General features: G+C 48.1%; 1 protein-coding gene across 1 annotated transcript in view; it reads right to left on the bottom strand.

Annotated features, from left to right (window-relative positions):
• The window catches only part of SUCLG1 (succinate-CoA ligase GDP/ADP-forming subunit alpha), a 59,492-nt gene that overhangs the window by 31,049 nt on the left and 764 nt on the right, over positions 1 to 27,679 (bottom strand). The window contains exons 2-5 of the mRNA XM_044298059.1: positions 21,279 to 21,382; positions 19,567 to 19,683; positions 18,617 to 18,829; positions 18,312 to 18,369 (exon numbers count right to left, since the gene is read on the bottom strand). Coding sequence (XP_044153994.1) covers positions 18,312 to 18,369; positions 18,617 to 18,829; positions 19,567 to 19,683; positions 21,279 to 21,382 — 492 coding nt within the window. The remainder of the gene's footprint in view (positions 1 to 18,311; positions 18,370 to 18,616; positions 18,830 to 19,566; positions 19,684 to 21,278; positions 21,383 to 27,679) is intronic.

The raw sequence follows: 27,679 nt of genomic DNA, 5'->3' as shown, positions 1-27,679 counted from the left end.
GCCCCTCAGCAAATACCTTGGGGTGTCTTCTTTCCGAAATGGGGTCACATGTGGGGTATTTATACTGCCCTGGCATTTTAGGGGCCCTAAAGCGTGAGAAGAAGTCTGGAATACAAATGTCTAAAAATTTTTACGCATTTGGATTCCGTGAGGGGTATGGTGAGTTCATGGGAGATTTTATTTTTTGACACAAGTTAGTGGAATATGAGACTTAGTAAGAAAAAAACAAACAAAAAAAATATATATATTTCCGCTAACTTGGGCCCAAAAAAAAATGTCTGAATGGAGCCTTACAGGGGGGGGGGTGATCAATGACAGGGGGGGGGGGGGTGATCAATGACAGGGGGGTGATCACCCATATAGACTCCCTGATCACCCCCGTCATTGATCACCCCCCTGTAAGGCTCCATTCAGACGTCCGTATGATTTTTACGGATCCATGGATCGGCAAAACACATGCGGACGTCTGAATGGAGCCTTACAGGGGGGTGATCAATGACAGGGGGTGATCAGGGAATCTATATGGGGGATCACCCGCCTGTCATTGATCACCCCCCTGTAAGGCTCCATTCAGACGTCCGTATGTGTTTTGCGGATCCGTAAAAATCATACGGACGTCTGAACGGAGCCTGACAGGGGGGTGATCAAGGAGTTTATATGGGGTGATCATGGGTTCATACGGGGTTAATAAGTGACGGGGGGGGGGGGTGTAGTGTAGTGTAGTGTGGTGTTTGGTGCGACTTTACTGAGCTGCCTGTGTCCTCTGGTGGTCGATCCTAACAAAAGGGACCACCAGAGGACCAGGTAGCAGGTATATTAGACGCCGTTATCAAAACAGCGTCTAATATACCTGTTAGGGGTTAAAAAAAAAATATCACATCTCCAGCCTGCCACTCGCTTACCTTCTGTTCCTGTGAGCGCGCGCGCGCCTGTGTGCACGCGTTCACAGGAAATCTCGGCCCTCGCGAGATGACGCGTATATGCGTCACTGTGCGCAGGGCTGCCGCCTCCGGACCGCACATCTGCGTTAGGCGGTCTGGAGGCGGTTAATTGACCCAGTCAGTCAATCTGCCAACATCTTGTATTGAAAAGCTCCAGCTGATAATGAGTCATCAATATTTATGAGCTCCAGACTCTCCCCGCCTACCGGCTGCAGATTGACAGTTTTTTTTCCATACGAATCAGCAGCAGGTGGGCAGGGGAGTGGCTATAGCTCTGAATTAAATAAACACTGGACTCAATGACATCACGCTGGACTCAAAACAGCTCATTAGCATGCAGCATCTTTGTGTATATATTATGAGGTAACCTTCTGTCACACCAGTAAGTGAATACATCTAAGGTACTTTTTAGTAGTTAATGATTGTATATAATTAGATTATAATCAAATATCCACATGACAGGTTCCCTTTAAGGGACAGCGTGTCAGTTACAGGATGGTTCATGATCTTAGAGAAGTTACCAAGGTAACAGTCAAACTCCAATAGTGCCAAACCCACATACCTTACTGTCACAAGTTCTATCCACTGCTACGTGTTTCACAGTGATAGACCTGGCAAATGCTTTCTTTAGTGTCCCGTTGCATCCTGACTGTCAGTATCTGTTTGCCTTTACATTTAAGGGCAACCAGTATACTTGGACCGTCCTGCCTCAAGGAGCTCAGAACTCCCTGACACAGGTTCTGCAATCTATCCTTACAATCTGGGCACCCCCCAGCTCAGTGGTCCTGTTACAATACGTGGATGATTTGCTCCGGTGTGCTGAAGACAATGAAATTTGCTGTGAAGCAACTACATCTCTTAAATTTTCCTAGAACGTCAGAACAGCTGTAAAGCCTCAAAACAGAAGCTGCAGTTTTGTAAAAACAAGGTTGTATTTCTAGGACACTGCCTCTCCCACGGAGCTCGCCACTTAACCCCAGAAAGAAAGGAGGCTGCTGAAAGTATACAAGTGCCCAAAGGAGCACAAAGCCTAAGGGTGTTTTTGGGGCTGCTGTCATACTGTCGCCCCTGGATTAGACATGCCTCCATGTTAATGTAGCCTCTGTATGATTGTCTGTCATCTGACCCTTTTCATCTTAAAGAAGAGGCAGTGAATAATTTCCATACATTGAAGCTGTGCATAACCTCAGCCCCAGCCCTGGGTGTTCCAAAATAGGATGAGGTATTTAACCTGTTCTGTTCAGAAATGCAGGATCACAGGACAGCACAGAAACCTGGTGACTGCCAACGGCTAGTGGCGTACTTTTCAGCCAGATTAGATCCTGACGCTAGAGGCACCCCCTCCTGTGTCAGGGCGGTAGCGGAAGTGCAGGCAGGGACAGAAAGAGCCTCTGAAATTGGGTTTGACTACCCGGTGATTGTACAAACACCTCAAGACATACACTGCATGTTAACACAGGTTCAACCTAAACATATTTCTATGGCCAGGCAACTCAGACTCCAGTGTGCACTCCTCGTGCCCGCTAACATTTCTTTCAAAAGATGTACTACTCTGAATCCTGCTACTTTGTAACCAATCACAGATTCAGAAATGGGGGAAGAGGGCATAGAAGGTACAGGCAGCCTTCCTAAATGACATGATGGAACATGGCCTCCATGACCGTGTACAATTAAGGACTCTTTCACACTTGCGTTCTTTTCTTCCGGCATAGAGTTCCGTCGTCGGGGCTCTATGCCGGAAGAATCCTGATCAGGATTATCCCCATGCATTCTGAATGGAGAGAAATAAATTCAGGATGTCTTCAGTTCAGGACCAGAACTTTTTGGCCGGAGAAAATACCCCAGCATGCTGCGCTTTTTGCTCCGGCCAAAAATCCTGAACACTTGCCGCAAGGCCGGATCAGGAATTAATGCCCATTGAAAGGCATTAATCCGGATCCAGCCTTAAGCTAAACGTCGTTTCGGCGCATTACCGGATCCGACGTTTAGCTTTTTCTGAATAGTTACCATGGCTGCTGGGACGCTAAAGTCCTGTTTGCCATGGTAAAGTGTAGTGGGGAGCGGGGGAGCAGTATACTTACCGTCCGTGCGGCTCCCCAGGCGCTCCAAAGTGACGTCAGGGCGCCCCACGCGCATGGATGACGTGATCGCATGGACACGTCATCCATGCGCATGGGGAGCTCCGACGTCATTCTGGAGCTCCCCGGGAGCCGCACCGTCCCCCCTCCAGGACTTTAATAGCGTCCTGGCTGCCATAGTAACACTGAACGCATTTTGAAGACGGATCCGTCTTTAAATGCTTTCAGTTCACTTGCGTTTTTCCGGATCCGGCATGTAATTCTGGCAAATAGAGTACACGCCGGATCCGGACAACGCAAGTGTGAAAGAGACCTAATGCAACAAGAAACGTAAGGATTTAATCATGTCCATGAAAACACCCTTGATAACCCTGATTTTGAATATTTTGTAGATGGAAGCAGGTTCATGGGAGAGGACAGCATGAGGTAGGGATAGCTGAACCACTGCCACCTCACATGTCAGCGCAAGAGGCAGAGCTGAAGACACCCACTGAGGCGTGGAACTTGGCCAAGGGGAAGGTGGTGAACATCTACACGGACTCAAGGTATGCTTTTGGTATTGCACATGACTATGGACCCATATGGCGGGCTAGAGACTTTAACATCAGCAGGCCAGCTAATTAAAAATAAAGACACTGTACTTGATCTGTTATTACCAGAGGTGGTCTCTATTATTAAAGGGGTCCTGTACTTTGTTTAAACTGATGATCTATACTCTGGATAGATCATCAGCATCTGATCAGCAGGGGTCAGACACCCCGGACCCCTGCTGATCAGCTGTTTGAGAAGGCAGCAGGCTACAGCAGCGTTGCGGCCTTTTCACTGTTTACCGCCGGCCCAGTGACGTCACAACTAGTATCACTGGCCTGGGCGGGGCCAAGCTCCATTCAAGTGAACAGAGCTTAACCCCGGCAAGTTGATACTAGTCGTGACGTCACTGGGTCGGCGGTAAACAGTGAGAAGGCCGCGACGCTGCTGGAGCGCCGCTGCCTTCTCAAACAGCTGATCGGCAGAGGTCCTGGGTGTCAGACCCCCGCCGTTCAGACGTTGATGATCTATCCAGAGGATAGATCATCAGTTTAAACAAAGTGCAGAACCCCTTTAAGGTAAAGGCTCATACAAGATGTACCACAGTGGAAGCAAAAAGGCAATGATCGAGCAGACAAAGCAGCCAAACGAGCTGCACTCCAGCCACTAAATGCCGCCATCACCCTGGTGAGAGCCTTGAGACCTGAGGACATTTCAAAGAATGCTTTAACAAACCCCTCCAGGAGGGAAGAAAAATAAATAAATAATAAAATTGGGCAAAACAAGGGGGCATACCTAATGTCCTTGTTTCTCCAAATTCCATGTTCAACATTTTCTACCATGCCCTCTATACCCAGCTATGGCTCAGGAGGCCCACTCCCCTATTAACTAAGCGTGGTTAATGCAGGGTGGATTGCGCCAGAATTTTATACAGTAGCCGCTCGTTTTGTACAAGGATGTATGGTCTGTGCAATGAACAATCTCGGTCAAGTGGTGAAGACTCCAAGCAAGCACACCCAAGGCCACTTTACCCATTCCAGAGACTGCAGATAGACTATATGCAACTGCCTTAGGCAGGAGTATAGGATTTTGTCCTTGTGTGTTGATCTCTTTTCAGGGTGGCCGGAAGCCTTCCCAGTAGCAAAGGCAAATGCAAAGAACATAACAAAGAAGCTGGTCAGTGAACTGGTGTGCAGGTATGGTGTCCCTGAAGTTATTGAATCAAACAGGATTATCCCCATTTAAAATGCTATTTGGAAGCGCGCCCAGATTAGGATTGTATTTTCCACAACAGCTGCAAATGAACAATGATGGCCCGCATGTAGCTTGTGGGGCTCTCAAAGAGGCTTGAGCACACCCATAAAGGTGTTTGCCTCCCTTCCAGATCCAGTAGAAGAACACGCAGTCTGCAACCAGGAGACTGGGTGGCGATATTAAAAAATAAATACAAAAATTGGATGGTCCTTGCCAAGTCCTGTTGACTACTCATACAGCAGTAAAAGTTGAAGCAAATCCCAACTGGACACACGCTTCTCACTGCAAGAAAGTTCCAACGCCCGAGGATCAAGATCCTCCTGCTGATGGTCGCCCTAATCCTGGGAACAACAGCACTGTACCAACAACTGAAGGATAATTGGGACAATGCACTTATCTGACACCACCAGGTGCTATTCAGAGGACTCAATGACACAGACAGAAACAGACTGTTGGATCTGTACTCACAGTCCCATGAGTTCAAGAACTCTGCCTTGTCTGGCAATCCCTTTGACTTTCAAAAAACGTATTCTTATGTCTTGTTGGCAGTTTGTCTCACAAAGAAGATCAGGGCCTGATGATCCAAGTATAACCCCCCTGTAGTCCCTCTCCCCATAGCAGGGTGGGTGGAGGCTCCCTGGTGGCAAGACAAACAATGCAAGGAGTCCTCCCATGCATAACGGAAATGGGACGGATCCGTTTTGCAGCCCTTAGACTTCTATTATGATGGAATGAATAACGGAATGTCTCTAAAGGCCTTCTGTTATGCAACTGCGTTATGGTTCGTGGTAACAGAATCCATAACGCAATTCACCTTTTACCACCAAATGAAGTGTGAACGAATTTCATAAGCGGAAATTCACTCATCTCTAATTATAAAATAGTATATGCGGTGATTAAGCTTATGTTTATGTGCACCAACAGGTTCTGTACCAAAAAGGAGAAACTACCAAGATTAGGCTACTTTCACACTAGCGTTAATGTTTTCCTGTATTGAGATCCATCATAGGGTCTCAATACCGAAAAAAAAAAAAAAAAAAAAATATATAAAAGCTTCGGTTTTGTCCTCATTCATTGTCAATGGAGACAAAACGTAACTCAACAGAACGGAGCGCTCCAAAATGCATTCTGCATGCTGCGGTTTGCTCTCCGTCCTGAGATACAGAGCAAGATGGATCAGTCATGACCCACAATGCAAGTCAATAGGGACGGTTCCGTTTTCTCTGACACAAATCGAAAACAGATCCATCCTCTAATGACTTTCAATTGAGTTCATGACTGATCCGTCTTGGCCATGTTAAAGATAAAACAACCGGATCAGTTTATAACGGATGCAGATGGTTGTATTATCAGTAACGGAAGTGTTTTTGCTGAACCCTGCCGGATCCACTAAAAACGCTAGTGTGAAAGTAGCCTTAGGCCCCATGCACACGGCCGTTGTTCACAGCCGTGTGCGGGCCGTGGAACCGCGGCCTGGATCCCTCCTGAGAGCAGGAGCGCACGGCGTCACTGGTTGCTATGACGCCGTGCGCTCCCTGCTGCAGGCACAATACAGTAATACACTGGTACGATCTATACCAGTGTATTACTGTACTGTGCCGGCAGCAGGGGGCGCACGGCGTCATAGCAACCAGTGACGCCGTGCGCTCCTGCTCTCAGGAGGGATCCAGGCCGCGGTTCCACGGCCCGCACACGGCTGTGAACAACGGCCGTGTGCATGGGGCCTTATTGAGAGGTCTTGGGAACTGCATCAATACCAGAGGGGGAATCCGGCCTCCGGCTGGCAGTTGGAACCCTCTTTTTCTCTCAGAACTGAGGCAAATCTTAAATAAAAGGGACTGCGGGATAAAGTAATTGACCAGACAAAACTGGACTTCCTTCTCCCAAAATACCCGGTCACGGCTACTTTATACTCTACACTCAAGATTCACAAGGGCACTACACCCCTGAAAGGGTGCCCATTGTATCAGGGGTAGGCAGCCTAGGGCAGAACATAGGCATCTACATTGATAAAATTATAAGACCATTTGTGGAGACATTACCGTCCTACATACGCGATACATCTGATCTCTTATTAAGACTCAGTGGTGTGTGTATGGACGATCAAACCATATGTGTGTCCATAGATGCTGAGGCCCTATATAGTTCGATTAAACACGACCTAGGCCTCAAGGCAGTAGAAAGCTACCTATCCACGAGGGACAAAAGACGGTCTCGACAAACAATTTATACTCAATCTATTGAACTTCAGCCTCACCAAGAACTATTTTATCTTTGATGACCGCTACTACCACCAGCTCAGGGGCACTGCTATGGGCAGTTCTTGTGCGCCGTCGTACGCAAATTTGCTCCTGGGCTGGTGGGAAGCCAATGATATTGGCTCAGAGGATGGACAAGTGGCAAGATATGATAGTTCTGTGGCTGAGGTTCATAGACGATATCTTTGTACTGTGGAGAGGGACTGCGGAATCCTTCGCGGAATTTATGGAGATGAATAATGATAATGCTCTGGGTCTTAGGTTTACATCTGAACACAGTCATGATTCACTACCATTTCTAGATGTGTTAATAGAAAGAGGCCCAAATAACATAATCACCTCCGTTTACCGTAAAAAAAAGACAGCTGCCAATAGCTTGCTCCGCTGGGAGAGCGCCCATCCTTATGCCCTACATAAAGGCATACCCAAGGGTCAGTACCTTAGACTCCGGCGCAATTGCTCCACCATAAAAAATTTTTAAAAGTGAAGCAAGGGATCTAAGGTACAGATTCAGGGAAAGAGGATACCCTGATGGAATACTGCGAGTAGCCTATGAGGCAGCATGTTCGGAGAATAGAGATATGCTCCTCATACCAAAAGAAAAAGAGGACGGACTATTATGCCCTCGAATACTGCTCGCATCATAGGGACTTTTGATGATGCCCATCAAGAGGTTAGACAGGTGCTTTCAAAGCACTGGGAAATACTTAAAACAGACCCTGACCTGGAGGACATAATAGGACCATATCCCTTGATAACATACAGGAAGGGAAGAAGTCTCAAAGATAGACTGGTTAACAGCCACCATCAGCCCCCCACTAACACTGGTAATTGGCCGTCAAGGGAGCCTACTGGTACATTCAAGTGTGGTAGATGCACGGCGTGTAGCCAGGTACTGAAAACCAAGACATTCACGTGCTCACATACAGGCAGAGAATACGCCATCTGTGACTATGTGAACTGTTTTACCATGGGTGTAGTGTATTTGGTACAATGCTCCTGCCCCCTCGACTACGTAGGCAAAACAAAAAGAATTCAGGCGACTGATTAGAGATCACTATAATGATATTTAAAATAAATCAGTGGCACGGCATTGTAATCTCTGCCATGGTGGAAACACTACCTGCCTTAAATTTATAGGTATCCAATATGTCCCAAAGCCAAGGAGGGGAGGAGACTGGGACAAAATGATCCTGAAGGCAGAAACGAGGTGGATCTACAGACTGAAATCTGTAACACCAAATGGCCTAAACGAATATCTCTCATAAAAGCCCTTCCTGTAGTAAAAACACGAACCATATATACAGAAGGCAGGTCCATCTATGTGCTTTACCAACTAACTGAGTAAACTACCCATCCATCCAAAATCCTGTCTACTTCTATACCAGTCCACTGTGACTGTAAAAAATAATACACTGTAGGACTGGACAATGTATATCCCCATATATAAATAAGTAACATATGATTCCAGTCAAGAACTATTTATTCAAGGCGCCAGTACAGGCTAGTGTTCCCATACCCCGACAAGTAAAACGTATGCTAACCTAATACTGAGTTTGTGAATATAGATACCACAGTATCTAGAAATCGCACTATAACATCCAAGATAGATAGGGTTAATGTAACCTTAATTCTGTGAGTTAAATAAATTTCCTTTTCTAAATCTAACCGAGCCCAATATGACACGCAGTGATCATAACAAGAACCTTGCTGCACGGAGAGCCGGCCGGGGACGCGGTGCGAGAGCCCCATGACAACTAGTCACGCCCGAGTACCACGTCATCTCCGGCCAGCAGCAGAGCACAGCGAGGCCGACCCATCTAGGAGGCGGCACCTCGCTGTGTACGTCTCCGCTTAGACTTGACAGGTAACTGAATATGGGTGGAGTGGGACGCAAGTAAGAGACGCAATAGCACTATCAAACTGCCACATGATCGAAACAGGTGCACAGCCACTGCTTCTGGCGCCTGGACATCCTTTTTCCCTGAAGAGCCAAGTTCCTACCTGGCGAAACGCGTCGGAGGATGACACAGGAAATTACTACTAGGGAGGTAAGAGTATAGGGACCTACAGTATAGGCCCGAGGCTGGGGGTCATCCTTCTAAGGACGAGTGCCCCGACTACAGCCACTGAAGCATTTACACCGACTAGATTAGGTCAAGCACGCAGGGAGAGTTATTGACCTGACTAGGCTCCTCCTCATTACATATAAAACACCCCCTACAATAAAGGAACGCTACCAGGCCTATTTCTGTCTATTTAGACCCCATCCTGCTTCCCTAAATAGTGTAGGAGTTCACTTTACTCCACTGTCTCATTTATTTTAATGATCTAAATAAAAGTTAAATCTTAACTTAAATACAATAAGGCACACTCGGTACAGAATATACACAACCTCTGGGTTAAGATGTCAGTTCCAAGATATCTCAAAATGGGGGAATTGTGCATACGTGGAAAATTAATGAGCCAGCTGGCAGGATGTAGGGAGTCTGTGAAAAAGGGTCCATTCAGATGTCCGCAAGTGTTTTTTGCTGTCCGCAAATTGCAGGACCGCAAAACACCGGACCGCACATGGCCGGCACCCCAATACAAATGCCTTTTCTTGGCAGTGTCTGCGCACAGGAATAGGACATGCTCTATTTTTTTTTGCGGGGCTGCGGAACGGAAGTGCAGATGCTGACAGCACACTGTGTGCTGTCCGCATCCGCACTTCAGTTCTGCAGCCCCTATTGAAAATTAATGGGTCCGAACCGTTCCGCATAATTGCGGAATGGATTCGGACATGTGAATGGACCCTAAACCAAATGTTCTAGCTACAAGGCCAAGGTAAGCAGCTCCCCTTATCAGAGTTACGTTTTGTTTTCTCACTTTCGGGATGTAATGCTGAAGAATGTCAACTTTGATATAAGATGCTGCAGAAACGTTTTAATTATTAGAACTCTGTTAGTATAGTGCGGAAGTATTGCCTTTTATGAATAACGAATCAATCATTAGTTTCGATTTCCACCCCCTTGGTGGTGGGCAAGATTTGTCTAGGATTATCTGTAGTGTTAGAAAGATGTCTCCTTGTGTGGAATAAAAGAATCTGAATCAGCAGGGCGTCTGTGTCCGCTCTCTGAGCGCTCATAAGGACACTTCAATTGGGACCCCGACCATTATAGAAGGGGGGTTTTGCCCCAACAACACCTTACACAATACTGTAGGGCACCACTATAGAAACAGCATTCTGCTGTATGACACTGATATTTTAAAACTCTCGGTTTTGCACATCATAATGAAACAAATGGGAGCCTTAACACATCTCGCCCTGGGGCAAGAGCAGAAAAATATATATATTTTTTTTTAATGGTGCACCCATTGGAATTTTCCACCAGAAAATGCAAAGGTGCAGATTTTTACAAAGCTGTGGATTTTTGGACACTTGCCAAAGGAGGCTGTCAGGGCATGCTGGGAGTTGTTGTGGCGCTCATTTACTGGTGAACCTCCATACCTCCCCTACTAAACCGCCTCTGCCTGCGCATTTCACAATAACCTTTTTATTCAGCTCCAAATTTAGGGAAGCAGTGCGACTCCGCCATTAAACCTGCGCTTTACGAGCGCACAAAATATATATATATATCTACAAAATGTAATTGCATTCCTATTTGATTTTTCAATTTTCAGTTTATGGGTACTATCCTGGGCGCAGAGATGTGCAGAATACTAATATTCATCTTTTCCCGCATGTCTGCGCTTAACTCACACATGGGTATAAAAACTGAAGAAAAATAAAATAAAAAATGTGAAATATTAAAAGGAAAAAAAAAAAAAAAAAAAAAAAAAACCCAGACAGCCTAAAATCTAATTACTGGCTTTGAGAACAAAACTGATTTTGTCAAGGGCTTTTCCCGGCCGTTCATTTTATTTTCCGATACCGGTGATTGCAGGGGAACGACACACGAGAGACAGGCGGCAGTTTATTAACGCGGTAGCATCAGCCTCCTCACATGTGTAAAACCGCTATTTGTATGAGGAACGGCTCTATGAATTTTAATAGGATTTTCATTTTCACATGAAATTGTGCCTCGTTTGTTGAATGCGCAGAATTAGTGTCATTTGTGGACTACAATTACAGCAGGGCTGGACGGAAACTCTAGTCACCACGGAGGCTCGATACATCATCCAGCCTTTGCCCGCTGCCCTTCATGCTTTATACAAGAGTCCCATGGCTTCTAATACCACCTATATATAGCTACCTCTCTGGCCCAGATGTTACTTCCCTCCTACTCAGACTGTTCTCCTCCTCCTGCTTCCTAAAACTGAACATGGAGAAGTGTCCTCTCCCTACCTGACCTGTCCAATACAGTTAATAGCACAACGCTTCCTCCAGTCTTGCAGGTCCGCTGCCTGGAAGAAGGGGGGGGGGGGGGGGGGGGGGGGGGGGGGGGGGGAGATTTGTCACTTTATGGGGTAATAACTTTAAAACGCTTTTACTTATCCAGGCCATTCTGAGATAGTTTTCCTCGACACATATTGTACTTCACGATAGTGGTAAAATTGAGCCAAAAAAAGTATTTTTATTTATAAAAAAAAAAATCCCTAATATACTTAGCATTCTGTATTAAGAATGCCATTTTCCCATTAACCATGTTTTAAGGGAAAATAATAAAATCTACACAACACCGATCCCAAACCCGAACTTCTATGAAGTTAGTGTCTGGGTACCAAACATGACAATTTTGCTCACGCGCGTGCAAAACGCAATAAAACGCTTTGCACTCGCGGTGAAAAAAAAACAAAAAAAAACGCACATTTTCCTGCACGTCACCCGCAACGCCCATGTAAAAGAGGCCTTAGTGTCTTACACTGTAAGATGCTAACAGTTGCCTAGGAGACCCAGCCTGGGGGCTGGGCTTCTTAGGCCTCCGTACATGCCGGGCCCCAAGCCTTGGAATGGCTTTGGCTGCCATGGCAACTATAGAGTCCCCGCCACAGCAGCGTGGGGACCCGATGGATGAGGGAGCGGAAATCACCCATATGCCGTGGTCAGCTCTGACCGCAGCATATGAGGGGTTAATCCACCGGCATCATCACCGATGCTGGTGGAAGCAGCACACAGGGGGAGGAAGGACCGCAGGATGAGAATGCTCATCCTGGGGCACCAAGTACTGGCTTTTTAGGACGAGCATTCTCATCCTGGGTCCTTAACGTGTTAAGAACATTTCTCGTATTCGTGCCTGCCTCACCCGAGTCAACAAAAATACTAGTGCATGCCCTTGTCATCTCCCACCTGGACTACTGCAACATCCTCCTATGTGGCCTCCCATCAGCCCCCCCCCCCCCCGACCTGCATTCTCTATACATCCCCACACAATCTCCGATCCTCACAGGACCTCCTCCTCTGTTCACACAATCGACCACAAGATTTCTCACATGCCTCTCCCCTACTCTGGAACCCTCTACCCAAACCTATAAACCCCCCCCAACAGCCAAACCTTCAAGAGTAACTTGAAAACCCCCCCTTTTCAGGAAAGCCTACCATCTGCAATGACCATGCTGCCACCACACAGCCTATACCCTCACCTACTGTGTTCTCCCCTTCCCTTATAAGTGCGTGTTTGATGCTGGGACTAAGGAACACCGCTCCCTGCCAGCAGAGGGCGCAGCAATAGAGTATATAAGGAGGTAAGTATATAGAGGGATGGAAAGCTTTGCTGTGAAAACTGGGAGAGGGGGGCCCTGCTGTCAGGCCTGGGAAAAGTAGAGGATACAACTGGGACTATTAAAGGCCCTCGATAGCTTGTTTATATTGATGACCTGTCCTCAGGATAGGTTATCGGCATGTGATCGGTGAGGGTCAGGCACTCGGGACCGGCTTTCCATGCGAGCACTGCTTCCTCTTCATTACACTAGGAATTGTCTCCCTTGCAGCAGCGGCGCAGTGTAATTCAAGTGAATGGAGTGAGTACTTGTAATCACACTCTGCTTCCGAGACGACAGGCAGTGTAATGAAGAGGACGTATCGCTTGTATGGAACGCTGCCTCCTCTTCAAAAAGCTGATCGGCGGTGGTGCCGATCACATACTGATGACCTATCCTGAGGACAGGTCATCAATATAAACGCTGCTGTACTAGTCACACTGCGTTTTCTGCATATATCTGATGGATGGATGGGGGGGGGGGGGGGGTTGGACCTCGGCTGATCTGATATCGATGAGTAATCCTATATTCATGACCTATCCTTAAGATAAACGGACAACCCCTTTAATGACCACGCGGTAAGCTAACTTTCTGGGAGGGGGGGGGGGGATGGGCTAAAACAGCAATACTCGCACAGAGTCATGAAACAGAAGTATGCCTACATTAGGTGTATTTCTGGCGCAGATTACGGTGCAAAGGTCCTTTGTGCTGCAATATGCGACTTTCCCCCTCACGTCAGGTCTAAAATAGTGGGTGGGGAAGGGGACGGATAGGCAGGCCAGTCTCCTTTACCATATTCTACGCCTGTGTTAGGCGTAGAAAATGATCTAAATTTAAGTCAGCTGTGAAGCTGTCTTAGGCCTCCTGTGTGCTGCCCATTGCCGTATTGCAGACCGCCTTTGCGGATCTGCAATACACGGGCACCGTTCCGTGGTCATTCCGCATCACGGATGCGGACCCATTCACTTCATTTGATCCACAAATCCGGAGATGCAGAACGGAATCACAGAACGGAAACCCACAGAAGCACTACAGAGTGCTTCCGTGGGGTTTCGTCCCATACTACCGTAGAACGTCCTATCTTTTTGCGGAACGGCCGGATTGTGGACCGCTGCGGCTGCCCCATGGACGGTGCTTGTGCATTGCTGCCGCAGAATGACCACGGGGCGCGCATGGTCGTGTGCAGGAGGCCTTACATTTAGAAGCGCCGGTGGATCTGCTGAAGTTATGTAGAGGCCGGCGCCAGGTATCGTGGATATTAATACCAGCTTCAAAAACGCCGGTCTTAATAAATGTTCCTCATAGGTTTTATGAGTAGTTACAGATGCAGCGATACCAAGTGTGAGGAGAGGATTTTATTTTTGCAACGTTTTTGTATTTTTTATTTTTTTACTTAGAATTTTATTTCATTTTTTTTTAATTATATTTTTTTAACAATTTAACAGTCTCCCAAGGGAACTAATAAATCGATCTATTGAGCACTTCTATAATTCCCTTGTATTGCTTATGTAGTACAAGAGACCTATATGGTCAGTGACATACGGGCTGTGCCGGAGAGGGGCAGCCTGCAAGGATACACTGCAGGCAGCGCTGGGGCATCCACTAGGCTTCAGACTGCCCTGCAGAAACATTGGCATCTTGCAATGTAATTTGCAGGATGTGGATGAGAAACACTTAGATGCCACCATCACAGCAGACCGCAACATCTGAGGGGTAATACGGCCCGCATCAGCGCTTCTGCCGGTCCGGAACGTTAGAGCAGGGGTCCGTCTCATGCGAGAGCAACATCCCTGCTCTCCAGACTGGGTTGCCATAAAAGGGCTGAGGCCTTTAGTGACCATCATAAAAAGGAGTATTGGTGGTCACTAAGGTTTTAAATGGTGACCACAAATCACAGAACATGCCTAGAAAACTCTCCCATAGAAGTCAATGAGCCCCACCTGTCCATTGTGTCTATGATCCATAGTTTATGTTGTAAAGGAAATCACTACCGGGTGTAAAAAAATAAAATTAAAATCAGCTCAGGCAAGATGGACGACCCCATAATTATGTTCAGGAAATAGAATTGTATAAAGAATAAAATTCCGATTAGAAAAAAGGTTAAGTGTCACTATCTGGTTTTAACTGGCAGATGATATTTTCGGTTACACATTTACTTTAACGGAGCAACCCATTTTGGAAATGAAGCTGGCGGAGCGGACAGCCGATTAATGAAGGTCCGGCCTCGGGGGATCAGCAGCTGACGCCACAGCAAGCTGCGTCCAGCTATACGTGTAGTAAATGGACAAGTTAAAGGATATTCCCATCGTTGATGGCATATCGCTAGGATACACCAACAGTGTCAGATAGCAGCAGGTCCCAGATGTGGGAACTGCTACTGTCACCAAAACAGCCACCCCCCTCACTGAAGTGTAAAGAGAAGAGCCAGGCATACACAACCACCCTCCATTCACCACCAATTCAGAAAATAGCGAAGTGCTGGCTACTGAATGGAGAGATTGCTCCTGTGCGGTGTGCTCCCCCTTCACCGAGTGTGCTTGCTCAGCTATTTTCGGAATTCCCATAGCAATGAACGGAGACATGCAGCACATGCTCAGTGTGCTCTCCTTCACTTTGGGGAAAGTAGCGGGTCCCAGAGGTGGGACCTGCACCCATCTGGCGATATGCCATCAATATCCCAGAAGGGGACATAGTCCAATAGTTGTCTCCATATCACAGCTCTGGCTGTCTCCAACAGGTTCACAGCTTCCATATTTGACATTTTTCAACAGGACAGGTTTGCTTTAAAAAACGGGGTTGTCTGGGAGTCCGATTAAAAGGGGTATTTTCATCTGGACACTTATGTCATAAATGAGGTGGTTGCACACAGGACCCTCTTCATTCACTGAAACCGGGCTTCCAAAAAGAGTAAGCACTACATAAACTGGACAAGGCATTTCAGGTCAGCGCTGACCGCGGCATATCAGGGGTTAATCCACCGGCATCTGTGTTATCACCGATGCTGGTGGATGCAGCAGGCACATGGGGCAGGGGACAGACCGCAGGACGAGAATGCTTGTCCTGGGGCACAAAGTAACGGCCATTTAGGACGAGCATTCTCGTCCTGGGTCCTTAAGCTGTTAAAGGGCATCTGTCAGCAGTTTTGGAGTGGACCTATGACACCGGCTGACCTGTTACATGTGCACTTGGCAGCTGAAGACATCCGTGTTGGTCCCATGTTCATATGTGTCCACATTGCTGGGAAAAATGATGTTTTAATATATGCAAATGAGCCTGTAGGAGCAACGGGGGCGTTGCCATTACACCTAGAGGCTCTGCTCTCTGACAGGACCAGGCATTATGACATTTCACTGCCTGGCCCTGTCAATGTGAAGAGAGCGTGGCGGTTGCAGAGAGAGCTGAGCCTCTAGGTGTAATGGTAACGCCCCCGTTGCTCCTAGAGGCGCATTTGCATATATTAAAACATCATTTTTCCCAGCAATGTGGACATAAGAACATGGGACCAACACAGATGCCTTCAGCTGCCAAGTGCACATGTAACCGGTCAGGCTTCCTTCACATCTGCGTATTTCATTCCAACACACAACAGCCTGTCTGGCGGCCCCACTAAAGTATATTGAGCTCCAGCAGACATCCCGTTGGCAATCCTCTGCTTGCCTGCCGTCTCAGCTAGTTTCATAGGTACAAATCTGCTGACAGATGCCCTTTAAGGGTATTTTTTTTTTCCCAGTATATTTCTATTAATGGCCTCTCCCAAGGACATATCTGATCTGAGGTTCAGCGATCCACCCCCGCCAGTGATGTCCTGTTCAGTCAGGTGGCCTAGGCGCAGCTCAGTCCTGTTCACGTGAAGGCACGCTGTTGCCTCCACATCATATCAAGCACAGCGCCTCCACTGATCAGATATTGGCGGGTTATCAGTATTCTACACCCAGAAAATCCTTTTAAGAGTACATTTTTCATGTCACCATCTAGAAGATCATACCCACAACACCCTGCCATGGTCCATGTACAGAAAAATCGAAAGAAAACGCAACCCTAACGGTATAATCACAGGGGTTAGGGGCTAAAGGTATCTTTCACACGAGCGGATGCCGTGCGGGTAATCTGCTGCATGAAAGAGCCAAGCCGCGCTCCGGACAGCAGAGACACGGAGCAGTAACATGACTGATAATGCTCTGTGACTCTGTGACCTTTACTACAAAATCACGGTGACAACTTTATCTCGCTGTGATTTCATAGTAAAAAGATCACAGAGAGGCGCGGAGCGTTATCAGTCATGTTGCTGCTCCGTGCCTCTGCTGTCCGGAGCGGGGCTTGGCTCTTTCACGCAGCAGATTACCCGCACGGCATCCGCTCGTGTGAAAGAGCCCTAAGGGCTATTCCTATGTATTTTAAATAGCAGCAATCAAAAAATAGGACATGTCCTATTTTTGGCTGTTCTGATGGCCAGATGGACTCCACTGAAATCAATGGGTCTGTTTTTAACGGCTGTTTAGACCGAAGTGCTTCAGTCTAAAGGGCATTAAAGGGATTCTGTCACCTCGTTTTAGCCTATAGAGCTGTGGACATGCACGGCTAGATCACCGCTAGCATGTTCGCTATATACCGGTCCCATAGCGCTGTGTGCTTATATTGTGTTTAAAAATATTTAAAAAAAAAGGATTTTAAAGATATGTAAATGAGCCTGGTAAGGAGCCCAAGGGGCTGTACTAACCTTCTTTGAGCCCAGCCATGCCCCCTGTGAAGGAGCCCAGCACCGCCTGCGCCCTCCGAATCTCCTCCTATGCTGGCATCAGCCTCAGGGAAGGAACTGCGCATGCATGAGCTCGCGCATCGCAAGATTACGACAATCTAACTTTGTGAGCGAGAAGGAGATTCGGAGGACGCAGGCGGTGCTGGGCTCCAAGAAGGTTAGTACAGCCCCTTGGGCTCCTTACCAGGCTCCTTTACATATCCATAAAATCTTTTTTTAAACACAATATAAGCACACAGCGCTATGGGACAGGTATATTGCGGACATGACAGCGGCGATCTAGCCGTGCATGTCCGCAGCTCTATAGGTTAAAACGAGGTGACAGAATCCCTTTAAAAATAGGTACACTATGAAAGTAGCAGGACCCGACACTCTGCATCATAATGTCACATGATCATGCTGGGAGGAGTCAGGTCTTGCAAGCTCCAGTGTGGAGCAAGCGATTCCGCGATCTGTGGTGAGGGGAGTATTTCATTTATTTTTTATTTGTTGCAACTACCTAGGAGGGAGGTGAATTGGCGGCACTATATATTTTAGTTTTAAAAAAATGAAATGTATATATATTTTACACATATTTTCATTTTAACAGTCGTTAATGAAAAAAATGCAAAACGGATATTAAAGACAGACAGATGGAAGGAATATGGAAGCACACACAAAATGGCCATGAAAATCTTAGTTTATCCATTAACGTTCCGTTTTTTTCCCCACGGTCATGTAAAAGAAACCTAATTGCAGCGCTTACAGAGTTAAGCATATATAGACCACAACCATACAAAAAATATATCCAAACACCCACAGCAAACCACTTACTTACCAATCCTTCCTTTCTTGTGAATATGTCCTGGCATGATACCGATTTTACATTCTCCGGGCTTAAAAAAAGATTTAAAGGCGACAGATCAATTTAAAAAAATAAAATAATTCTAACAAAAGTAAAAAAACATCCATACAGACCATTCTTACTACTACTTTAGGAACCCATAACCTTCATTATTCAGGCGTATTTACTACGCAGTTAACCCTAGACTTGACTCTTCCTATCCAAATATACAGCTCTTACTTTCATACAGATCTAAACATGGAAATAAAAACTAAAAATAAAACACTCCTATGACTCACATTGATGACTCCGGGACAATTCGGTCCGATAAGCCTGGTGGTGGACTGACGGAGAAGTCGGTGTTTGACCCGTACCATGTCTTGCTGGGGGATTCCTTCAGTGATACATACTACCAGTGGCACCTCCGCATCAATGGCTTCATGGATCGCAGCAGCAGCAAAGGGGGGTGGCACATAAATAACAGAGGCCGTGGCACCTGTTGCTGCCTTTGCCTGCACAAAAAAAAGTTAAAATCATACTATAAATATACCATGATACCATAACATGTGCAGTAGTCGTAAGGCTACTTCCACACTGGCGTTTTGGCTTTTAACATTTCATTCCCTAGTGGTCTTGGCGAGAAGGGTTATTGCTTTCCTCCCTAGTGGTCTAGAGTAGAAAAAGAAGAGAGTTTAGATTTTATTTCCTGGTGGTCTTGTATATAAGAAGTGTTAATGACTTATTCCCAGGTGGTCTCGGATAGAAGAAAGGTTAATATTTTGTTCCAATATGGTTTAAGTAAAAAAAAAAAAAAAAAAAAAAAAAAAAAAAAAAAAAAAAAAAAAGGGTTTCATACTTTACAGACTGAACAGTGGCCGATTAGAGCAGACAGAGGTCCTGCCTATAAGGGGGATCTGAAGCCACCTGCCCACCTTGACTGCATTTACGGCTACAAAGCCAAGCACCACTGTGCGCATGTTGAAGTGGCATGACTGACTAGAATATACCAGAAGACCTCTCGCACCCATCAATGATCACAAGAATAAAGAGACACCGTCTGGACCAAACCGCACCTTGTACGGCCCCAACAGCAGTTACCACAATATGGGGCAATGTATCTCCGCAGAACAGATCACTGGCAGTGCTGAGGGGCTGTCGGACCACTAATGATCAGTCATTGATGACCTTTCCTGGTGGACATCAATATTGAAATCTTGTTGGGTTAGGATTGCTCTACAAGGCCACTTACCTCTGCCACAGAGTTGAACACTGGTAATCCAAGGTGGTTATTGCCGCCCTTTCCAGGCGAAACTCCTCCGACTAGTCGAGTTCCATATTCCAAAGCTTGCTGGCTATGAAATGTGCCCTGGAGTATAAAGCCGTAGAAAACACATAAGTTCTAGAATATGCAACTCCATATCCATACGCTGAATCCCCACCTTCCTGCATTGAGCCTTATAGATGTTCTCATGGGAGAACGGCATAGTGTATTATGGAGTTAAATGTATAATGAGTAGTGTTGAGCGATCTTGTGTTTTAAGTGTCTGGTCCAAAGTTCGGGTTATCGAAGAATCCCGTTATAGATTCCGCTACCAAGGACCATAACAGAATGTGGAATCCATAATGGGATTCTTCGATAACCCGAACTTTGGACCCAACACTTAAAACACAAGTTCGCTCAACGCACTTGCGTTGTCCGGATCCGGCGTGTACTCCACTTGCCGGAATTACACGCCGGATCCGTAAAAACGCAAGTGAACTGAAAGCATTTGAAGACGGATCAGTCTTCAAAATGCGTTCAGTGTTACTATGGCAGCCAGGACGCTATTAAAGTCCTGGTTGCCATAGTAGTAGTGGGGAGCGGGGGAGCGGTATACTTACAGTCTGTGCGGCTCCCGGGGCGCTCCGGAATGACGTCAGAGCGCCCCATGTGCATGGATGACGTGCCATGCGACCCCGCTCCCCACTACACTTTACCATGGCTGCCAGGACTTTAGCGTCCTGGCAGCCATGGTAACCATTCAGAAAAAGCTAAACGTCGGATCCGGTAATGCGCCGAAACGACGTTTAGCTTAAGGCCGGATCCGGATTAATGCCTTTCAATGGGCATTAATTCCGGATCCGGCCTTGCGGCAAGTGTTCAGGATTTTTGGCCGGAGCAAAACGCGCAGCATGCTGCGGTATTTTCTCCGGCTAAAAAAACGTTCCGGTCCGGAACTGAAGACATCCTGATACATCCTGAACAGATTTCTCTCCATTCAGAATGCATTAGGATAAAACTGATCAGGATTCTTCCGGCATAGAGCCCCGACGACGGAACTCTATGCCGGAAGAAAAGAACGCAGGTGTGAAAGAGCCCTAATAATGAGTATGCAGCAAGCTCCTAGGCTCCCTCTAGTGGTGGGCTACACCACTACAGGAAGCCTGGTCTATATTTACTATCCTGGCTGCACCAGATTTCTGGCGTATTTTACACCATATATTTTTTTTTTTATTTGGTGCATTTCAAGTCAGACATTTATGAAGCAAAATAAAGTAAAGAACCCACCTTGTCCACCAAGAGGACTTAGCAGGAAGACGGCATGGTTTAGGGCTCATGCACATTAACGTAAGGGGTCAGTGGCCATATTGCAATCCATAAACCGCAGTACCGCACTGGCCGCGTGCATTCTTTGGGGCAGACCCATTGACTTTAATGGGTCTGCAATCTGCAAGATACACCTTCACCTATCTTTTGGGGTGCGGAGGTACAGATTGAAAGCGCCAAGAGGCTCTTCTGTGGGCTTTCGGGTCTGTGCCTCTGCACCACAAAAAGAATAAACATGTTCTATCTTTGGCTCTATGTTGCGGATCGTGGGCCCATTGGCATGTGACAACTGGGACATGGGTCTGGAGGATGAAGAAGCCACTTGTCCAGTGCAGGGAATATGTATAGGTGCAGCACATAGGGAATATCAGTACCTGCTTTCCGGTGAACCCCTGGCAGATCACTCTCGTGTCCTTATTAATGTACAGGTTTTTCCGGGAGGCTGTGTAGGAGCAGTGTCTCGCTCCATTCTGTTGCACTAGAAGAAGAAAAAGAACTCAGGGTTAATGTGACATACACAGCATGTAATACTGCACACTGACCACTAGATGGCCCAGATTTACTATTGTGTCTGCGCCAAAAATCGGACTAAAAAGTGGCGCAAATTGGAGCGTGGAGGGTTTCTAACACGCTATAACTGCGCCACACTTCAGGCGTCAAAATCTGCCTCAAAGTAAGCCAACCGACAGCAGACATGACTTCAGAAAAGGGTCTGTCCCTGCAGCAGATTCATCGTCCAGCCTGCCGCTGTATACGCCATATACAGGATTGGTAAATCTGGGCCTCCGTCCTTACAATGCCTATGGACACTAGATACAGCCATGATTTGGTGACCTATCCTCACAGGTCATCACTATCTGACCGCTTGGGGTTATACACCCAACGCCCCCACGATCAGCTAGTCCCGCCACGACCATTACACATTGAAAAATGCTAGTTCTGGTGCCAGAGGCTGCAGAGAACGGGGGATCGTGGGGGAGCAGGGGGTCAGACATCCACCGATTGGATATTGATGACCTACCTTTAGGATAGATCATTAATATCCGAGGTCCAGAAAACCTTTTAAAGGGCCACCAACTTTTCACAAAAGTTCTGCTATGTCAGAGAAATACCAAAAAGTTTGATCCCCTAGAACGAGGGGACAGAAGCGCACGCCTAGTGCGCTTGCTTTCCGAGGCAGGCTCCATAGAAGTCTACGGGGCCGTCCCTATTCCGTCCTCAGCATCAGGGCTCATGCCTGCAATACACGGGGCACCGGCAGTGTGCTCCCCGCATCACGGAGGCGGAACCATTCACTTGAATGGGTCCGCAATCCGGGAGATGCGGAACGGAGGCACAGATCAGAAGCCCACGGAAGTACTACTACTTTCTGCGGTGCGGACAGTCAGATGTGGATCACAGACCCCGTTCAAGTGAATGGGTCCACGATCCCCACGGTCGATGCACGCAGTTTGGGGTCCGCAGCACGGGCCCGGCCGGCACATGTTAGTGAGCCTGAGGCCTCAAGGAGAGGCTCGCTCTAGGGATGGTGGGGGTCTCAGCGCTCAGACCTATAAGTCAACATTTTGTGAAAAGTTAGTGACCCTTTAATCACAATTTATTCGATATGATACAACAATGTAAGAGATCAATCACTTTCTAATAAACCTTTTTTTCATTCCCCCCGCCCCCCCCATTTTCGATATCTCAGCACCACTAGATGGCGCTTGCTGCGTACAGATTTAATTGATTTGCTGTACAGCTTTCCATGGGCAAGCGATCTACTCTCCAGCATAGCTTCAATGGGGGGCTATGCTGGAGAGTAGATAACTTACCCATGGAAAGCTGTACGCAGCAAGCGCCATCTAGGTGGTGCTGACATACGTGGGTCCTTCTATTGTGAGCCTATAGGAGCACTGTGTCCATGTAGCAGTGCAGGACACTACATCCTTCTAACTATAGGGTTAAAGGTGCAGTGTACGCTGCCGGAGAGACCTGCACATCTGCGGCATTATGCGAGAGGTCAGCAGAGAATCCGGCTCTACCCGGGAGCGGAGCAAAGTTCACAGAGATGGCGGTGGTAAATGAGGTGTAGATTACTGACTTGCACTTTGCCCGCACGACCTGTTTGGGATTCCTACTCCGGTTTAACAAGGTGAAAAGTAACCGATCCTGTGGATCTCAGGTGGAGCTGTCGAAAAACAAGGCTTTCAAAGTGCTTTGGTGGCATTGTGGCAGCACCTTGGCACTGAAGAAGGGCAAGACCATGTTCACACGTGGCAGATTCATAGACCGTTACATAACGGGGGCTTAGGCTCTGCCAGGTTAGATTTGTAGCTCCCATTCACTTCTACTGGACTGCTGACAAGAGCCTTGCACAGTCGGCTCGGCAGTATCCTTAACCCCTGCAAGCCTGGCAGACACACAGGACGGGTGCTCTCAACTCTGTCATGAACCCCTTAGCAGGATGCTTATTAAAAGGGGTCTTCCGACTTTTTTTTTTTTTGGATTGATCTTTCCAGAGGATAGGTCATTATCAGTATCTGATTGGTGGGCGGTCTGACACCCGGGGACCCCTGCTAATCAGACGCTCCTGTGAGCACGGCAGCCTTCTCCGCACATTGTATAGCGGTTGTGCTTCTTTACCGCGCTCAGCCCCATTCACTTCAGTAGGGCTGAGCTGTGCCTAGGCCACGTGACCGATAAACATGACTTCACATGGCTACTGCCTTCTCACACAGCTGATCGGTGGGGTCCCCTTTGTCAGACCCCCACCAATCAGACACCGATGGCCTAGGTCATCAGTATAAAAATCCCAGAAAATCCACAGCATAAGGCCTCTTTCACACGAACGTGTGCGCTCCGTGGCTGTATTGAGTTTTGTGTACATTCTGCATCGCGGATGCGGACCCGTTCACTTCAATGGGTCCGCAAATACGGAGATGTGCAATGGTGCGGAACGGAACCGTACGGAGTGCTTCCGTGGGGTTTTGTCCTGTACTTCCATTCCGCAAAAAGATAGAACATGTCCTATCTTTTTGTGGAACGGCCGGATCGCGGACCCATTAAAGTGCAATTTGCGGGCCGCACGTTTGTGTGCAAGAGGCCTAATACAGTCCCAGCAAATGAACGTCATTCGCACAGTGCAGAGATTTTCCACTCGTAACCTGACCTACCGCGTGGTTTCTGGATTTTGCGGCATGGCGATGGTGCGGTTTTTCAGCGCAGATTTCATCCTTTCCAATGTGAATGGGCAATACACCAAAATCTGCATGCAACACTAGTGTGGATTTGGCGCAGAAATGCTGTAAAATCTGAATAACCAGTGCACCTACCCGTACACGTCTGATTCCTAGTCGAAGGCTAAGGACTGATGGACACGACTGCTCGGTCCAGGAAACACAACCCGCGCGTCGGCCACGTCTCCCGACCAGAACCAACGATGCAGTCTGTTCCCATCTGATAGAGGGTCTATTGTACTGTGCTCATCATCAGGTGGGTACACTGCAAAATCCCCGCAACCAGATAAGAGCCGACTACAAAAACAGTAGGATGCACTCAGTTCAGGTCGGGAGATGCAGCCGACACACGGATCGCGTTTCCCGGACAGATCACGGCTGAGTGAATCAGCCCTGAGGACTGAAAGGGGTTGCGTCACTTCAGCAAATGGCATTTATGATGTAGAGGAAGTTAAAGGGGTTATCCAATTTCTCAAACCCCACCCCCACCCCCGACCTGTGCCGGGCCCCTCATCGGTAATATATTTACCCCACTCCCAACGCCGCTTCTCCCTGCACACACCTGGTATCAGGGAGGAGCAGCCAATGGCAGGTGGGGACCCGAGCCTCACCAGTATCGCAGGTGACACTAGGGAGGGTCGTCCCTGTCCCCCCCTGCCATTGTCCATATTGCCTCCTTTGCTGGCTGGATTCGTTTTTCCAATCACATTATACACTGCTTGTTTCCATGGTTGTGACCACCCTGCAAGCCATCAGTGGTGGTCGTGCTTGCACGCTACAGGAAGAAGCTCCAGCGCATGTGCGGTCCTCGCAGTCCTTGTCAGCAGACAGGCCAGCGCTGTTTACTATAGTGTGCAAGCACAACCACCACTGATGGACTGCAGGGTGCAGTGTCTAATGTGATGGAAAAATGCATCCATCCAGCAAAGGAAGCAATATAGATAACAATACATTAGTAAGTGCCTTGTATTAACTTTCTCTACATGATAAATGCCGTCTACTTTCCAGGTTCTATGGAGAAATTGGGCTTCACTAAATCCTCACGCATCATGTTTTAGGTAGCGGAACACGCAGGTTTTTAGAGCCAGTGTTCATCCTGAGCTTACTGATTCATAAACACCAAATGAAAAGCTCACTGACGGTCACAGAAGAAGGGAAACCCTGGGTGACGCCATCCTTCCTGTAAGGGACATCTGCAGGATTTGGACACTGGGCAGGCTCCTGCAGGACACAAGCAGAGACCGGCAGTCACATAGCCTCCCACGTCAGCAGCCTCCAACCTGAGGCCCTCCAGCTGTCAGGCCACGCTGAGAGTTGTAGTATTTCAACTGCTGTAAAACCACTAATTTACGTGGTCCCTTTAAGCCAGCAGCATGGACTGTACTACGCTGCGTCCCGATTCACCCAATCATGGGGTGCGGGGAGAGCGGAAAAAGGGGAAATCCTGGCTTCACCTTCCCAAGGCAAAACCCAGATAATATCTAAAAGGGATCCGGTCCAGGAGGGGATCTAACCAGAACAATGTCAATGAGGAAACCCACTTGGGACAATTCGTAAATTATGTTTAGGAGGAAAATGTGAAAGAAATAACCGTATTCTTCGCTTTCTCAGATGCGCGTTCCCCAGAAGTGGGGAAAAATAATAATTGTCAGTGCGTCTTATTATAAACCGAAAACTAGAGGGTCTTTCATTATGGAAGCGCTCATTTGTACCGGAGGAAGAGTACGGGAAGTAGTGGGTAAAGCACTGGCTGTATTCACCGCTCCCTGGTTCGGGCACCGCACTGTCCTGACTGATGCAGTGCGCGTACTGTGACCTGATGTTGTGCGAGGTCCTAGAGTCCGAGAAGACTAGGGAGTGAAGAACGCAGAGAGAGCAGCTGGATGTGCAGAATGGTGGCACTGTCCGGAGAAGCAAGTTCATTTAGTTACTAGGGGTCTGACCCGAGGTCTGAGGAAGATCTGGCGGGGGAAGGTGGGCGCGGGTGGTCCAACCTGAGGTCTGAAGATCTGGCGGGGGAAGGTGGGCGCGGGTGGTCCAACCTGAGGTCTGAAGAAGATCTGGCGGGGGAAGGTGGGCGCGGGTGGTCCAACCTGAGGTCTGAAGAAGATCTGGCGGGGGAAGGTGGGCGCGGGTGGTCCAACCTGAGGTCTGAAGAAGATCTGGCGGGGGAAGGTGGGCGCGGGTGGTCCAACCTGAGGTCTGAAGAAGATCTGGCGGGGGAAGGTGGGCGCGGGTGGTCCAACCTGAGGTCTGAAGATCTGGCGGGGAAGGTGGGCGCGGGTGGTCCAACCTGAGGTCTGAAGAAGATCTGGCGGGGGAAGGTGGGCGCGGGTGGTCCAACCTGAGGTCTGAAGAAGATCTGGCGGGGGAAGGTGGGCGCGGGTGGTCCAACCTGAGGTCTGAAGAAGATCTGGCGGTGGAAGGTGGGCGCGGGTGGTCCAACCTGAGGTCTGAAGAAGATCTGGCGGGGGAAGGTGGGCGCGGGTGGTCCAACCTGAGGTCTGAAGAAGATCTGGCGGGGGAAGGTGGGCGCGGGTGGTCCAACCTGAGGTCTGAAGATCTGGCGGGGGAAGGTGGGCGCGGGTGGTCCAACCTGAGGTCTGAAGACCAGGGGGGGATCTGACCTGATTGTCCTCCTATAGTAAGTGCTTGAATGTCTGTTTTTCTGCCAATATCCGACTAAGGCATGAAGAGCCGGATTACAGACTGCAGGGAAAGAGGAACTGCTGAGCTCAGCAATATTTTACTATGTGTAAGGCCTCGTGCACACGGCCGTTCCATGCATTGGGGGCCATAATTTGTGATCCCCAATACACGGGCACTAAGTGTGCAGTTGCCGCAACGGATCCAGATCCACTCAACTCAAATGGGTCCGTGATCCATCCGCACCGCAAAAAAAATAGAACGTGTGACTGGGTCTGCATCCATGACACGGTGAGCACGCGGCCGGGGACGTCACGCTCATCGGTCACACGGCCTAGGCACAGCTCAGTCCTACAGAAGTGGATGGGACTGATCGCGATACCAAGCACAGCCGCTACACAATGTACGGCGCTGAGCTCACAGGAGCACCACTGCCTTCTCAAACAGATACTCATGACCCGTCATAGGCCATCAGTGTTAAAATCTCAGAAAGCCCTTTAAGCTGGTGACCTAGTCATCTGTATGGGGGGCAATGCAGTACCACAAGTCACCTGTAGAGGCCACTGCAGGGGAGAGTGCACCTGTCCATTGAGGATCTTACTGATTGGCGGAGGCGTCAGCCCCAACAATGCAGAATCAGGACGTCGCTAGTTCGAGCCCGAGGTTACAGCTGAGGGTTTGCTGCAATGTATCGGGGACGGTCTGTCGCACTGTCTGGACTGCATACAATGGAGCGGGCGGCAGACACCACACTCACAGGTCACTGGTGCCGGAAACACAGCCTTGGGAGGGGGTGTTTCCATTCTCTGACAGCAAGCAGAGATCATGAACTGAACAGAAAGGGATTGATACTAAGTATATTAGAACTTTTGAAGTCGGCGCAATATGGCGAGTCAGTTAGTATTCCGCGC

The sequence above is a fragment of the Bufo gargarizans genome, chromosome 1 (genome assembly GCF_014858855.1).
Source record: "Bufo gargarizans isolate SCDJY-AF-19 chromosome 1, ASM1485885v1, whole genome shotgun sequence".
NCBI classification, from domain to species: domain Eukaryota; kingdom Metazoa; phylum Chordata; class Amphibia; order Anura; family Bufonidae; genus Bufo; species Bufo gargarizans.
The sequence above is the reverse complement of the archived record's forward strand: the minus strand, read 5'-3'. Positions and strand labels throughout refer to the sequence as shown.